Source organism: Caretta caretta, chromosome 1 (genome assembly GCF_965140235.1).
Source record: "Caretta caretta isolate rCarCar2 chromosome 1, rCarCar1.hap1, whole genome shotgun sequence".
NCBI classification, from domain to species: domain Eukaryota; kingdom Metazoa; phylum Chordata; order Testudines; family Cheloniidae; genus Caretta; species Caretta caretta.
The window spans coordinates 51,605,255-51,620,509 of record NC_134206.1 but is presented as its reverse complement, the minus strand read 5'-3'; the positions used below and the strand labels follow the sequence as shown (position 1 = coordinate 51,620,509).

Genomic DNA, 15,255 nt, shown 5'->3' with positions numbered 1-15,255 from the left:
TGATTTTTTGTTTTGGTGAACATCACAATTGTTGTTCCTCAAGGCCAATTGATCTCAGGCAATATCATCTTGACATTCAACCCAACAGAAGTCTGGATATTTCAGATTTTCATATTGGGTAATATTGCTATTTCTCACAATCACTTTAGGCTGTGCTTTTTTCCCCTTTGAATAACAAATGCTTCTTAAGTTAACTAATAATTTCATATATAAAGATATGAACTAATTTTGTCACTGTGGTCCAATAGTCTCCATTAAACTGAACAATACTACAGTAATTCACTTTGTAATTACTAGAAAGTTTACTAATTTAATCATTTTATTTTAATAGTTGCTTTTGAAAAACGATATTTTATTACGCTCTATAGTGTTGACTAATGTATGATGGTTAGCATACATATTATGCTGTTAACACTACCCACAATATATATTCCAAGCATTTAAGTAAACATATTATGATGCATTAGTATAGCAGTTATAAAGCCCATATTGGCCTGTACCTTTGTTATAATCCTGTATACTTATACTAAGTATCCCATAACACCTTGCATTAGCTGAAGTAAGCCTTGGCTTGAGTAGATAGGAAAACTCTCAGGTTATTATCAGAATGCAGTCTAAAATGTACAATGTATTAGTTTAAATAGAGGTTAACTAGACATTAACTGCTTTTATTCTGTTTAGCATTAACAATTCTTAATTGTATAACTTTTATTCTATATTATCTTGGCCTGGGAGAGTTTCTGGGTCAGCTGTACCACTCTCGTGAGTGGATGTAAACAACTCTGATGAGGTCTCATCATGCTGAACTGACCTTTAAGCTATATCAATTTTTAGAGTGTTCTTGGGAGATGAGATGACGTGTCCCAGAGTTTATACCAAAAGATTTTAAGACGCACCCGGGGCAGTTGTTTTCACTGTAATATGTTCCGCTTATTAGCAACCCCTTGGTTTCCAGCAAAAAGTTGCCATTATCTGATAGTTGCCCAATAAGTGCAAGACAGGCTTGCGGGGCTGCAGCCAGGGAAGGAAGCACCGGGACTTGCCTTCATGGGCTGCCTGTGGGTGGGGCAGCAGTGAGGAAGAGGCTGCAGCTTGGATGACAGGGCCTTTCCACAAGAAGGGGAGACTGTCCAGGGCAGCAGCAGTGCCACTGGGAGTTTATAGAGCTGCACAGTGCCTCTCCCTGTGGGTAGGACAACAGTGGGGAGAAATACTGTGCAGCTCTGCAGGCTCCCAGCAACCCCATGCCCTGTGGAAAGCCCTGGCACCCAGGCTATAGCCACTTTCCCCATTGCTGCACTGCCCAGAGCCTCCCCTCCCAGCCCACAATGCCAAGATTCTGTCCAGGGCTCCCTCATTGGGCAGGAGGTGGGTGCTCCAGCGCCTTATCTCCTGTGCAGTCCCAGGGCACAGGCAGGTTTTCAGGGCTGTAGCCAGGGAAAGCACATCCCACCGCTTCCTTTCCTGGCTGCAAACCTGCCTGCAGCCGGGGCCTTTCTTCCTCCAAAACTTCCCATAAGCTGCATGCTACTGCCAATATCTGTATGCCATTAACACTAAAGTCACTAAAGATGGGATTAGTTCACAACAAAATGCTGGTATTGACTGGAAGTTGTTAATATCAGGGTTGCTCTTAAGTGGCATCTAATGAAGGTTCGGATCAGTAGCAGAATGGAGGTGAAAGCTACTGACACCATAAGAGTGGATAGAGTCAGGGACAAGATCTGAAAGGCACTGAAAGTAAGAAAAGTCCAATGTATTAGAGAAGGGTGAACCAGTGGTGGAATGCAGAGAGGGGTGATTGTCACAGTGATGAGCTAGAGAGATTTTTTTAACAACATTGTTTTGAATTGACTTGAGGGGAGCATGATTGCGTCTGTCAGTGCCAGAAAAGAAGAAGTTATAATAGACAGGACACAAGTAGAACACTTACCATTTCAAAAAATGAATTAAGAATAATACCTAAAAAGAATAAATAAAACCCAAACTATTATGTTCTGCATGCAAATTGCTAAGACCAGAAGTGCCAATACATATCTGAAGCCCACAAATCACAGTTTCACGGTAGTAATTACCTGCTTCTTTATACACGCCCTCCTCAACCTCTCATACAGTCTTTGATACTGTGGATCTATCCCTCTTCTCTTTTCTTTCTTTCCTTTTATTTCCCTAGGTTTCTTCTACTCTGTACCATTTTTGTTCTCTTCCTACTTTGACCACCTAGCTCCCAGCACACTTTGGTAATTCCTCTTCCTCTTCCTTCCCCCCTCATTTGTTTCTTCTTTTTCTCACAGTACCCATTCCTTGGGCAACTCATTCTGCTCCATGGATTTAGCTACCACATTCACTGGTCTCTCTCTCTGTCCCCTCTGTCTGCATCCGATGAAGTGTGCTGTAGCTCACGAAAGCTTATGCTCAAATAAATTGGTTAGTCTCTAAGGTGCCACAAGTACTCCTTTTCTTTTTGTCCCTTCTGTGTAATCCTGTATCTCCAACATCTCCTCCTGGTGCCCTGCCAATTTCTCAATCTACAAATTGAGCTCAACTTTACTCCCTTTGACCACAGACAACTCATTTACACTCCTTGACCTAAGACTGCAAACTCCTTGGTATATTTCTCTCTTACCTAGTCTTCTTGCCTCACAAACTCTTGTCAAATCTTATCACCAGCTCCCAAATCCACCACTTCCTCTATGTCCTAACTAGTAAACCTTTGTTTTATCCCTTATCTATCAACTTACAGCTCTTCTTCCTTGGTTCTTTGCTACAGCCAAAATCATCTTCTGCAATTACCATTCTGACCATATTACCCCCCATAGTCCTAATGCCCTTTTACTATCTCTTTACACAACTGTTCCAAAGTCTTTATTCTTGCTTTCCACACTATAGAGAACTCTGATCACAGTTTGAGTTTCTTCCTTCTCTTCTCCCTTTTCACTTTGCCCCCTCTCTCCTTCACTTCCTTTGTTTCCTTCCATTCATGACTGCTTTTTTTTTTTCTTTTTTTGGCATGCCATTCCCTGTGCTGGGAATACCCTATCATCCCTATGTGCTCTCTCTTCTCTAAATACTTCCTCAAAATTCACTTATTTTGGCTATCTTGCCATCACTGGTCTCCTCTTTGGCACTATCTACCCCCTCTCTAACATATAACTACATTGAAGTATTTTAAAACAAGAGAAAATCATGAAACAAAATAATTATCTTAATCCTTGAAAATAACACTATCCTGCAAGCAGTTTTCTTTCATTCTTTCTCCTTGTTTCATCTTTCTCTTCCCTATGATCTTATTATTTCTCACTATGTTACTTGTCAGATTTATATGGCAAGACCATCAAGGCAGGTACCTGGCCCTCTTCTTTCTTGGTTAGTGCTAAATAAACAACAACTATAATAATAATGACAAGATAGTAGCTTAATATAAGAAGTGAGTACTTCTTTGTGTATTGTACATTCAGTCAATAAGAGGAAGTTACTCATGTTATGCAGTGATGATGGTTCTTCGAGATGTGTATCCCTATGGGTGCTCCATTGTAGGTGTATCAGCGCCCCTTTGCCTCTAATCGGAGATTTTTGGTAGCAGTGTCCGTTGAGCCGGCACATGTGCTCTCCCTCCCTCATGGTCTGCCTAGAGGCTATCGGGAGCTGCATGGGCGAACTCCCCTCAATTCCTTCTCTGTTGCAGAGCCCTTATGGAGAATTCTAAAGTAAAGGGGAGGAGGGCAGGTACACACACCTCAAAGAACCATTGTTACTGCACAAGGTAACTAACTTCCTCTTTTTCTTCAAGTAGTGTCTCTACGGGTGCTCCTCTGTTGATGATTCCCAAGCAGAACCACCACTGGCGGCTGGGACTTCGGAGTGGAGTCTGTTACTACAGAGAGTATTGTAGAGTTGAAGATGCCATCAGATTCTGAATTTCCAGTGATCGCATAATGTTCTGCGAAAGTGTGGGTAGAGGCCCAAGTTGCTGCTCTCCAGATTTCCATAATAGGGACATCTTTAAGAAATGTGACCAAGGTAGAAATTGATCTCATGGAGTGCATACAGACTCTGGATGGAGGCAGCAGGTTGTGCCCTTGATAACAATGATTAATGCAACCAGAGACCCATTTAGATAGCGTTTGAGCCAATACTGTGCAGTGTTTCTTGAGCCAATACTGTGCAGTGAATCTTTCCACAAGTGAAAGGAAGAGTTTAAGGGACTTCCTGAAGTCCTTAGTCCTGTCCAAGTAGAATGTTAGTGTTCTTCTAACAGCTAGCATATGCAGAATCACCTCCCTGATGTCACAATGAGGTTTTGGGAAAAAAACAGGAAGATGGATCTGTTGATTCATATGGGAAATGGAGGCAACTTTAAGGAGAAACTTGGGTTCAGCCTCAGAGTTACTTTGTCTTTAAAAAAGACTGCACGGTAGGTGTGCCATCAGGGTTGCTATTTCTCCTATGCGGCTAGCTGAGGTGATGGCAATAAGAAATGCTGTATTCATGGACAGGTATAAGAGAGAGAAAGCTGCCATTGACTAAAAGGGAGGTCTAGTCAAAGCCCTGAGAACTAGGTTAAGATCACAGGCTGGAGTGGATGGTCTTACAAGCAGGCAGAGATTTCCAGTGCCCTTAAGGAATCTATGTGTCAGTGGGTGAGCAAACACAGAGCATCCATCTACCTGGTGGTGGAAAGCCATTTTCTCCACAAGATGTACCTTAAGGGAGCTGACTGAGAGTTTTGATCTCTTGAGTCTAAAATGTAGTGTAAAATCAGAGGGAGAGAAGATGAGGTTGGGTCTATGTGCTTAGGATGACAACAGACTTGGAATTGTTTCAATATTGTAGGTAAGTACACTGAGTGGTCAACTCTGGGCTGTATAGCAACATGTCTTTCACCTCACCAGAGCATTCTGCCTCTAAGCCTTAGAACCAAGAAGAAGCCAAGCCTTGAGGTGGACTCGCAGGTTGGGGTGAAGGATCATCTCATGGTTTTGAGAGGAATGGGCCAAAGAAGAACTGGAGGGCATATTGCCTTTTGTGTCAGGTAAGGGAACCAGCCTTGTCTTGGCCAGGAGGGGCAATCAAAATAACTCTTGCTTTGTCTCACTGAATTTTCAACAGATAGAAGAGGAAACTAGATAGAATAGGAAACTGGGGAAAGGCATATAAGAGGTCCCCATCCGATGGGAGGATGAGGGCATCTCCCAATGAATGTTTCCGCAAGCTGGCCCTGGAGCAGTAATGAGGACATTTCTTGTTCCAATAAGTAGTGAAGAGATCTGTAAGTCACAGTTCCCCAAAGGGTGAATATATCTTGAAGCACTTCTGAGTTCAGTTCCCATTCATGGTCATGAGAAAAATTCCAACTGAGACTGTCAGCTGTCACTTTCTGTATCCCTGGCAAATAGACAGCTGAGATGAGCACATTTTGATGGTTACACCAATTCCAAAATTTGAGTGCTTCCATGCAGAGGGAGGGAGATCTGGCACCCCACTGCCAATTTATGTACAATATACAGGTTATATTGTCCATCATGACTTTTGTGTGGGTGTTCTTGATGAAAGGCAGAAAGGTGCACAGATGTTCCTTAGCTCCGAAAGATTGATATGGAGGGTCACTTCTGTGGAAGGCCACTTGCCCTGAACCTTGTGGTTGTGTAGATAAGCTCCCCAGCCTATTAGGGAGGCATCCGTCTGTGAGTCTGTGTAATGGAAGAAATGCTCTCACTTGTACTGCATCGAGGTTGACGCTGATAAACTCCAGTCGCTGTACTGGGGTTAATGCACTGCTATGATGGAGAAAACCTTGGAGAATATCCTGACTGGAGCAGTCTGTACTGATAATGGTCCTGCCCAAAGGTTAACTGTAGGAATCTCCTGTAATATGGTTGTATCGAGATATGGAAGTCGACATCTTGTAGGTTGAGGGCTGGAAATCACTCTCCTTGCTCTAGAGCTGGAATAATGGCTGCTAACATGACCATCTTGAATGTCTCTGCCTATCCATTTTTGTTTAATGCTCTTAGATCTAGAATGGGCCTCCAATCTCCTTTCGCCTTGGGGATCAGGAAATAATGGGAGTAAAACCCCTTGCTCCTGAGCTGCACCAGGATTGGTTCTATGGTCCCTAGGTATAAAAAATGATCTATTTCCTGATGAAGTAAGTTATCATGAGAATGGTCTCTGAAGAGGGATGGGGAAGGAGGGTTGGGATGGGGGAGGGACATGAATTGAACACCATAACCCTTCAAAATAATCTCTAGGACTCATCTGTCAGAGGTGATATTCTCCCAGCTGCTGTGAAAGAGGGCCAGGCGACTTCTGAAAGGGCGTGACAGTTCTGTAGATGGCAGCTGTGTTGCAAGGAATAATTGTTCGGGCCCTCAACCAACCCGTTAAAAGAGCTCAGAAAAGGTGGTCTGAAAGGTTGCAGATTGGGGTGCTGACTGCTTTTGCTTTTGAGCCCCGGTACTAAGTAATGGGGATTGCGGTTTTTCCCCAACCATCAGGTCTCCAGAGTACCAGAGATCATGTGGAACCATAGGTTCACTCGGTACCACAGAGGAGTGTCGGTGGTACTTTGTCGGTACTGATGGTTGAGAAGGTGCAGAGCACTCTCTAGATGAGAGTTTTGTTGCACTCAGTAGCAAAAGTTTTCTTAGTGCCTCTTTTTTAGAGACGGTAAGGTAATTGCCTTCCCCTGGTTACTGCGGCCCTGGAACTGAGTAACGGGGATTGTGGTTCTTCCCCAACCATCAGGTCTCCAGGATACTGGAGCTCATGCAGTACTGTGGCTCACTCAGTACCGTAGAGAGTGTCTGTGGTACGTTGTCAGTACCGAAGGTTGAGAATGTGCAGAGTACTCCCTAGATGGGAGTTTTGTCACAGCCGGTACTGAAATTTCTCTCTGTGACTTTCATTTAGAGATGGCATGCTAATTGTCTTTGTCTGTGGGGGAGTGGTACAGCTGCCTCAGAGCCTGAGCCCCTGGCTTCTCCAGGCAGTGCAGCAGAGCTCACAATGGAGGCCCCCTTCTGGGAACCATGCTTCAGAGCTGCTGGTGTCATCGGTACCAAGGTGGCCAACTGGGGAATCCCTCTGGCTGGCCAACGACTCAGAGCCCATTTTTTCTAGCCTTTACAGGGGGAGAGTCTTGAGTTTTTTTCCATGACTCTAACCCATTTGAAGTTAAAGGTTCTAGGGATGATCCGGGGTCAGCACTGGAGACTGAAGTGCCTTCTCCATAAGAGGAGTTTTAACTCCAGCTCCCAGTTCCTGAGAGACTGCAGCTTTAGCTTGGCAGGGGAAGCATTTCTGAGGGATATGGGAGTCTCCCAGACACCAGCCACAGTGAGAGTGCCTGGCTCACAGGCGCCAACTTTTGTTGGCGCCGGTGGGTGCTCGCGCCCCCCCTGCTCCAGGCCCCGCCCCTGCCCCTATTGGACGTCTCCCCAAATCCCCGCCCCACCCCTGCCTCTTCCCCTAGTACGCTGCATTCCTTCTCCTCCCCCCTTCCCCCCAGCGCTTGCAGCACAAAACAGCTGTTTTGTGGCACAATCGCTGGGAGGGACAGGGGAGAAGCAGGAATTGGCGGCGTGCTCAGGGGAGGAGGCAGAGGTGAGCTGGGACGGGGAGCTGCCGGTGCGTACAGAGCACCCACCAATTTTTCTCCATGGGTGCTCCAGCCCCGGAACACCCATAGAGTTGGTGCCTATGGCCTGGCTGTTACAGGAATTGACTCCTTGCAGGAGAAACATCTCTTGGAGCCAGAAGAGCCAGGTATGCCCCTGGGTGCGGGTCTGTCACCCTCTAGCAGTGAGGAATGCAGAAGAAAGTCTTCTTTTCCTCTTTTTTTGTTAACTGAAAAAACTTAAGAGCCTTTTAAATGCCACCCCTTCCCCCCAGACACAGCAGGCAATTTAAACAAAAGTTCTTTTTTTCCCTCTTTAATCCCAATGGAACAAAAAGAAAACACTAACTTTTAAGGAGAACAAAAGAAACAAAAACAACTACTACTTATGCTAATGATGCAGATAAGGAAGGGACAACTGCTTGCTCTGTTTGAGGCCAAAGGTGGTTGAGAAGGAACTGAGTGGGGGTCACCTGTACAGTGCTAGATAGCTTGTAGGCAGACCATGAGGGAGGGGAGAATGCATGTGCGGGCTTAACGGTCACTACTACCAAAAATCTCTGATTAGAGGCGCAGGGGCGCAGATATACCTACAGTGGAGCACCCATAGGGACACTACTCGAAGAAGAAGCAGAGTCTTCATATTAAGAACTTTCAAACAAACAAAAGGCGCTCTTTTCTTGAATACAGGCCAAAATTAGTAGGCAAATATGCAAATGAAATCGCTCTTTTAAAAACACTGGAGGAAGACAGTGTACAGGAACCATATGTGAATCACACAATGTATTCAGAGTACATGAATAATTTAGCAACATTTAAGAAGAATATAGCAATCATCAAATACTGCAGTTTAATAGCCAACAAGTTCTTTCCCTGGGGTTTGGGAGAACTATACCCTGAATTTGTAGTGAGATGAACTCTTTGATCTAATATATATTAGGATTTTAATTTAAGATATATTAAAGAGGTTATTTGGTAAAATAACACTCAAGACTGGCCTCAGGTTAATGGCTTTACCCTAAGCAAAGATAGATTTTGTATTTTCCCTACTAATTGCTCCCTGTATTCCTCTTCCCACCAGCTCACTCAGAAACTCAGTCATCTGTCATCATTTCCTTCTCAGAACAATATCTCAGCTTCTGACCAGTCATGTGTAAGAAGTACTCTTAAAGATCTTGAACAAACGCCAGAAAGCTAAAGATTCTTGGGCATATGAGAGGTGGACACTCATAGCTCATGACTAAGCAGAAACCGGGACAACACCTTTTAGAAGGGAGTTGGTGGAGTTGACCACCACCAGAAAAAAGGATGTTGGAGCTGGCCCAACCGCAATAGCCGGTGCAGTCCGAGCACTATTCTAGTGTTTCTTCCCCAGACACATTGCCTTAAGTACCTAACTACTTAGCCTATGCATAAGGCTACTCTTGATTATAATGATAAATGAAGTATGAAAAATGTTCAAGAAACCCTGTCATCACAAGCAAATGAAAAAAATATAAAACAAAAATACCATTATTTTCTGATCACTGCATATAATGTATTAGTTACTCCCGTCTTAACTCCCTCCAGCACAAAAATGATAACATTTAGAAAAAGTAGCAGTACAAGGAGAAAGAGAATAATGTTTCAAAGATTGTATATTTTTTAAAAGTATAATAGTGGTCATCTTGAAAAAAGTATAGCTTTTAGGTGTTTTTCTTCTGTGGACTGAGATTGTGGGACAAGAGTGTATATTAAAAGTTCTACAATCAATTAATAATTTACTGCTAAAATGGCACAAGGAAGTGGGTGTTTGTTTTTAAATAGAACAGTATGTGTGCATTGGGTGTTTATGACTTGAGTGTGGGTAACTGCATTGACTAAAACAGTACATAGAGCAGACAGGCCAGTGCAAGTGTCTCAGGCAGCTCTGCCAATGCACCTCAGTCTCAACATGCAACAATCCACTGTTTTCTTCCTCACTCTCATTTGAACAGAGGCTGCCAAACATGCAAACTCATGTGATGGTTTGGGGAAAATATAAAATTGACTACACAGCTTATGAACATTGGTTGATCACATCCAATGTCCTGATTGTGACAAAGAGGTCAATGCAGCATCCAAAGTTTCAGAAGAAGGTGCAACTTCCCCAGATTGCATCAAGTCAACTGTGCTGTTCTCTCTACAGGGTGAAGGTGGGGAGGGGATATATTTCCTGACCCTTTCAGAAAATTATCTCAAGTCACAGAATTTGATTATTGTAGTTTTCATAACTACATGTTATACTCATAAAATTATCCAACCCTTTAAAAAAATCCAGTTAAAGTTTCTCTCAATTAGAAGGGTTTCAGAGTAGCAGCCATCTTAGTCTGTATTCGCAAAAAGAAAAGGAGTACTTGTGGCACCTTAGAGACTAACCAATTTATTTGAGCATAAGCTTTCGTGAACTACAGCTCACTTCATCGGATGTAGTAGAAGGGCATTTAATCTCACGGGCTTATTATGTGCTATTTCAAATAGCATTTATTTGTTCTAAATTTGCCAGCTATTAATTTCATTGAGTAACTCCTTGCTGGTAATATCACTGGCCAGGGAAAAAGGAAGGCCAGTGGTTTTTTTACGATTGCTTTTGTAATTTGGAACACAATTCTTTTTAAACTAGAAAATCCCAGTTTTAAAGCTACCATATTTTAATCTTGCCATATCTCTATTTCTGCCGCTCTTCAACATTTTACTTATTGTAGAATTTTCTTAGGGCCAGAGGACCAAAACTAGACCAGCACTCCTGAAAGCAGCATACCATTATCCAATGGAATTTCACTGTTCCCTTTTCTATCCACTGAGCATTCTATTTGCTTTATTAACTGCTAATGAACATTGGATACAGAGCTTCATTGAGTGATCCCCAATGATATCTAAATCTTTTTCCTTAGGGGATCTGGCAAGTTCATGGCCCATAAGTATAGACAATAGAAAGTTTAGAGTATTTTTGCTAAAGTGCATTTCATTGCATTTATCCAATTTGAACTTCATTTGCTGTTGTGCCGCCCAATCTCCCACAGCATTTATGCCTATCTGGAATTTTGCACACTCCTTCACATTTTTTATTAATCAAAACAGTTTAGTGTCATCTGCAAATTTCAACAAACTTGTGTCCAATTCTCTAGTCAAATTAATTGACACTACTTCCAAAGCTGAACCCTGGAGAAACAGGCATTAGAGGAAAGATAATAAATATTTTCACTTGTAACCTAAGCAGGGATGAGTCCGTAAGATATAACCGCAGATCTGAACACCCTATCATTGCCAATATGGGAAATGCACACTCTAGTCAGCAGGGTTGGATTTTGATGGTGACAGGAGCAATAGAGGCACCCCTTTGGTTTAGGGAGGTCTTTGGGTCAGGGAAGCATCCTCATCCTGTTTCTTCCCCCCCACCCCGAACTCTGCTGCTTGGATTTGGGTGGGGCATGATACTTGTGTTGGGTGGCGAGGGAAATAGGGTGTATATCGTAGTAGTGTCTGGGATGGGGCAAACTTTGGGCCATGGTCCTGACTGATTGGCTCCCACCACCCCATTTTGGACAATTTAGGGGGCTTCCTGGATTTGAACTGCCAGCTTCTGATGCCCTTAAGTTGCTCCACCCTTTCCTTGCTTCAGATAGATTCACTGGATCTCCTAGGATGTCAAGGGCTCAACTAATCACTTTTTTCAGGCCTTCAAGAGTTTTTCCCACAAGGTAGAACTTGCAAACTGTTTTGTGGGTGTTTTCACCTTGTTCTTGACACAAAAGAGGCCTGGCTGGTTCAGTTAGAGTACTGATTAATGCAAATTGTGGCTAGTTTCTAGTGAAGATTGCAGGGTAGTAAGGGTCATTTTGGGGACCTTCCAATTGTGGAATAACCAGGCATTGTTCTGGGGTATTGGCATGGAATGGCAGATATGTGCAGTCTTCAATGTTTGTGCATCTTGAAGCTCCTCTCAACTCACGTCTCCAATTTCCTTCAAGGAAATGGGGGAGGAGTCTGGCTTTCCATGTCAGGTCCCATTGGCTGGCTGTGAGACAGGGGTGGCAGTGTCTCATTATTGATACATCGTACGCAATCTGTTTTTGTTGGAGTAGAGTGCTGTTTTAACTCAAGTTCAGTAATTCTATAATAATTTAATTTTATAGTAATTCCATAAAGTTGAAGCATTTAATCCATATTTCTATGTCTATGCCTCATTGATCTGGTGTTCAGGCTGGATCCAAACTTTGTAGTTTGGACCCATTGCTTAATCCATTTATAAAGATTTATTTAATTTATTTAATGCCAGGTTTCCAGAAATGAAAGAACATTTCAGTACCCTAATGTGCTGTGCACATTTCAAAATATCTGAAAATATACACTTGTCTTTGATTCATTTGGAAACATACATTTTATTTTTCTGTCAGTGGGAATAAACCTTCAATTTCAGTGGCCCATAATTTTATGTCTGTTTCAGTATAAAACTTGAGTTCTATAATGACTGCATCACAACTAAGGTGGGGCAGAGTTTGTCTGGGCCTTACCCAGGAAGGACAGCTCTGCTTTATGCGGGGGGCAAGGAGGTCAGAAACTGCTATAAACAAGGTACTCAGTAGTCAGCTTTGCAGCAATGACTCTCCCTGTCCCCCAGAGTGTGAGGTCCAAAGGGCATAAAGGTATGAAACCTGGGTGGGGCAAGTCTCTTTGTTCACCTATAGGGCCCTCCATGGAGGGCGGTTGTGCAGTACCGGCTCAAGAACAATGCAGCTGCTGGTGCCCCTTGATGATCACACATGGGACAATGGGTTCTTTCTCCCCAATAGGGCTGCTAGGAAAGAGGCCATTTGGAGATGTCTGGGAACCTGGCTTGGTTGTGGGGGAGGCAGCCAAGCACATTGCTGGTGCCTCCTTGTGGTAGATGTTCAGTGCAGGTACTCCATAGGGAAGGCAGCCAGTGATCAGATAAATGGCCTGGTAAAGGACTTAAAAGGAGATACTGGAAAAAGGAACAGAACGGGGGAAGGGGTTGGGGACTCCTTTGACTGGTACGGCAGGGAGCCAACCCCCATTCTCACAGCCCACCTTAACTCTCTTACGAGGGTGGTGGATGGCAAGGTCCAAGCCATGGGTCGGCTGGGGGACCTGGATGGAAACAAAGGAGGGCTGGTGGAAGCCCCAGAGAATTGATTTGAATGAGCATGGATTTGCCTGCACTGTACACGTTATCTGCCGGGTAGTCCCAGACATCTATATAATAAAGTTGCAGCCTGATTGAAATCCATAACAAGTTTCTCCTGTCCTTCTTGCGGTGTACCCAGACAATTCCCCCACTGGTCTGATAAAGCCTAAGGTGTTTGCTGTTGTTGGGTATTTTTTGTTTACTTTATTTTTTAAACTTCATGACATTGCAAAGCCCACCAGTACCTCAGATATTAAACTGAGAGGGTAGCTTGAGTGGGTTGAACGTCTTTTACTGTTTAGGAACTTTTCTTTGAGTTGACTTTTCTTTGTTAAGTTAGTTACTTGTCCTAGTTTCCTCCACACTTCAAGTTCTAAGCATGCCTCTGATTCTTAGGGCAGTAGGATCCTCCCCCCACCCCAGTGGCTAGGGATTAGTAGACAGAGTGCAGATGGAAAATTTGTGAGGCTTTTAAATGACTAGACATTCATTGGGAGGTTCTGATTGGAATGTATTTATATAACTTGAAATATAGGTACATATATACTAGAGAAAGAAACACAAGTAAACATATTAAATGAAAAGCAGGATCCAAAAAACTACTTACAATACGAACAAGCCAGGACAGTGTAGAAGTAGATGTTGAATAATGGGTGTTGTAGTGATAAGGTGGAGTCTGATCATCTTCCCAAGTATCGTAGCGCTCAGCATAGAACACCGCTCTCTTTGGGTTCAAAGCACCAATGGGCTGCAAAGACATGAAAAAATGAATAATTATAACAGATGAAGGGTAGTACGCTTTGGATCTGTGTGTCACTTTTATTCTGCATACATTAGCTAAGATTCACTATATATGAAATTCAGCAGCCAAGTGTAGATAATTTATTCCACATTGTGCTAATCCATTTAGATTACTGAGATGGATTTGGAATTTTATTTCAAAGGCTGGATCTACTAAAACTCTCATAACTTTTCTTTTCTTTTCCTTTTTTAATTGACAAATATATGTGATCCACATCTGCAAAGTTTCAAAGACTTTCTTGAAGTTAGAGTTGTTTCCCAATTAATGCAGTAACATTGTTCTGGAAATACACTTTTAAACAGCATTTAAAATGCATTAAGACCAAACTAATATTTCTGTTATTGTCATTCACCATAATGATACAGCTAATGAAAAGCGACTTTTGCTCACACGGGATACTTTGTAATGCACATTTCATGATGAAAAGATTTCACGCAGAACTGGCGGTGGTGTTTGGTGATCCTAAGCAGAAATACTTGAAAACATTCATAGTCCTGCAAGACAGCATCTACATCTGACTGAATAAAAACCAGGTTTCACAGACAGAAACCAACAATCTTCTTACTTAAAAGAAATATGAATACTTTGTGAGTTTTAATTACTGTCATAATCCTTTGTAAAATGTACTTGTTATGGCTGCCTGTCTACATTATGTGGCTATTGTGGGAAAATATAGAAAGGTCCTGGGATAAAGAAAATACATTGGGAAGGAATATATATCAAACTGAGAGATAATACATGTAAAGTGATCTTAAATATGTATTTTTCAGGTAAGATATTACTAAATTATTTATCTAGTATTAACAACTGTAACAACAAAAGGAATAGTAATCTGCTAAGAACCATCAAGGATTAATTTTAGTATTAAAATTAATAAAATGTGGTTTCATGTTCAGAGGAACTCACATTACTACACACTAGAATGAATAGTTCAAAAATGTATTGATGTTTTTATTTATTAGAATCCCAAAAGACTACTTCATGTACATTACAATGATACAAATAGTTAAGAGTTTTGGTGTTTTTATAATAAACCCCTATTAATTAGGGATTTACAACTTGAACATAAGCATTTACTCATGGATTTTGTAATATTTTTCTCAAAATACTAGAAGTTGTTCAACATTATTTTGACCCAATCAGCACATTTCAATATATACTCAATATCCAATATTCTATATCAAAGCTATAACCTCAAACTTATTTTACTTTATTATTACACTTGTATCTTTTATAGAAAATTGGTCTGGCCATTGGAAAAATGAAAAATGTGTGCTCCAAATTTCATTCTGGAGCATATTTTTCATGGTTAGTTTAAACTCATCTTACATTTGGAAATAGTAGACTATCAAACCAGTACGAATGCCATCATCATTATATTATGTATATCACTAAAAGGTATTACTAGCAGAGTTTTAATCTACTGTTTCTGAATTTCCCTGGTCTTTTGATATGTCTGCGTGTTAATAAGACTGAAGTAGAGCACATTTGTTTCGCAATTTAAATAGTGTAACTAACTTCTAAGATAGTTAATATTGTTCAATTCTGTGAATAATTATACTTCAAGTCAATGCTGTACCAGCATTTTGATTTACCCTAAACATTGAGTGCTTAATATTTTGCTGTGTCATGGGTATGCTAATAGCTTTCTCATATGTGTAAAATGTC

At 41.9% G+C, this 15,255-nt stretch overlaps 1 protein-coding gene across 5 annotated transcripts in view; it reads right to left on the bottom strand.

Annotated features, from left to right (window-relative positions):
• NBEA (neurobeachin) overlaps positions 1-15,255 on the bottom strand; it is an 858,254-nt gene that overhangs the window by 102,074 nt on the left and 740,925 nt on the right. For all 5 annotated transcript variants that reach the window (XM_048847621.2, XM_048847613.2, XM_048847638.2 and 2 more), the window contains one exon: positions 13,393-13,533. In XM_048847621.2, coding sequence (XP_048703578.1) covers positions 13,393-13,533 — 141 coding nt within the window. The remainder of the gene's footprint in view (positions 1-13,392; positions 13,534-15,255) is intronic.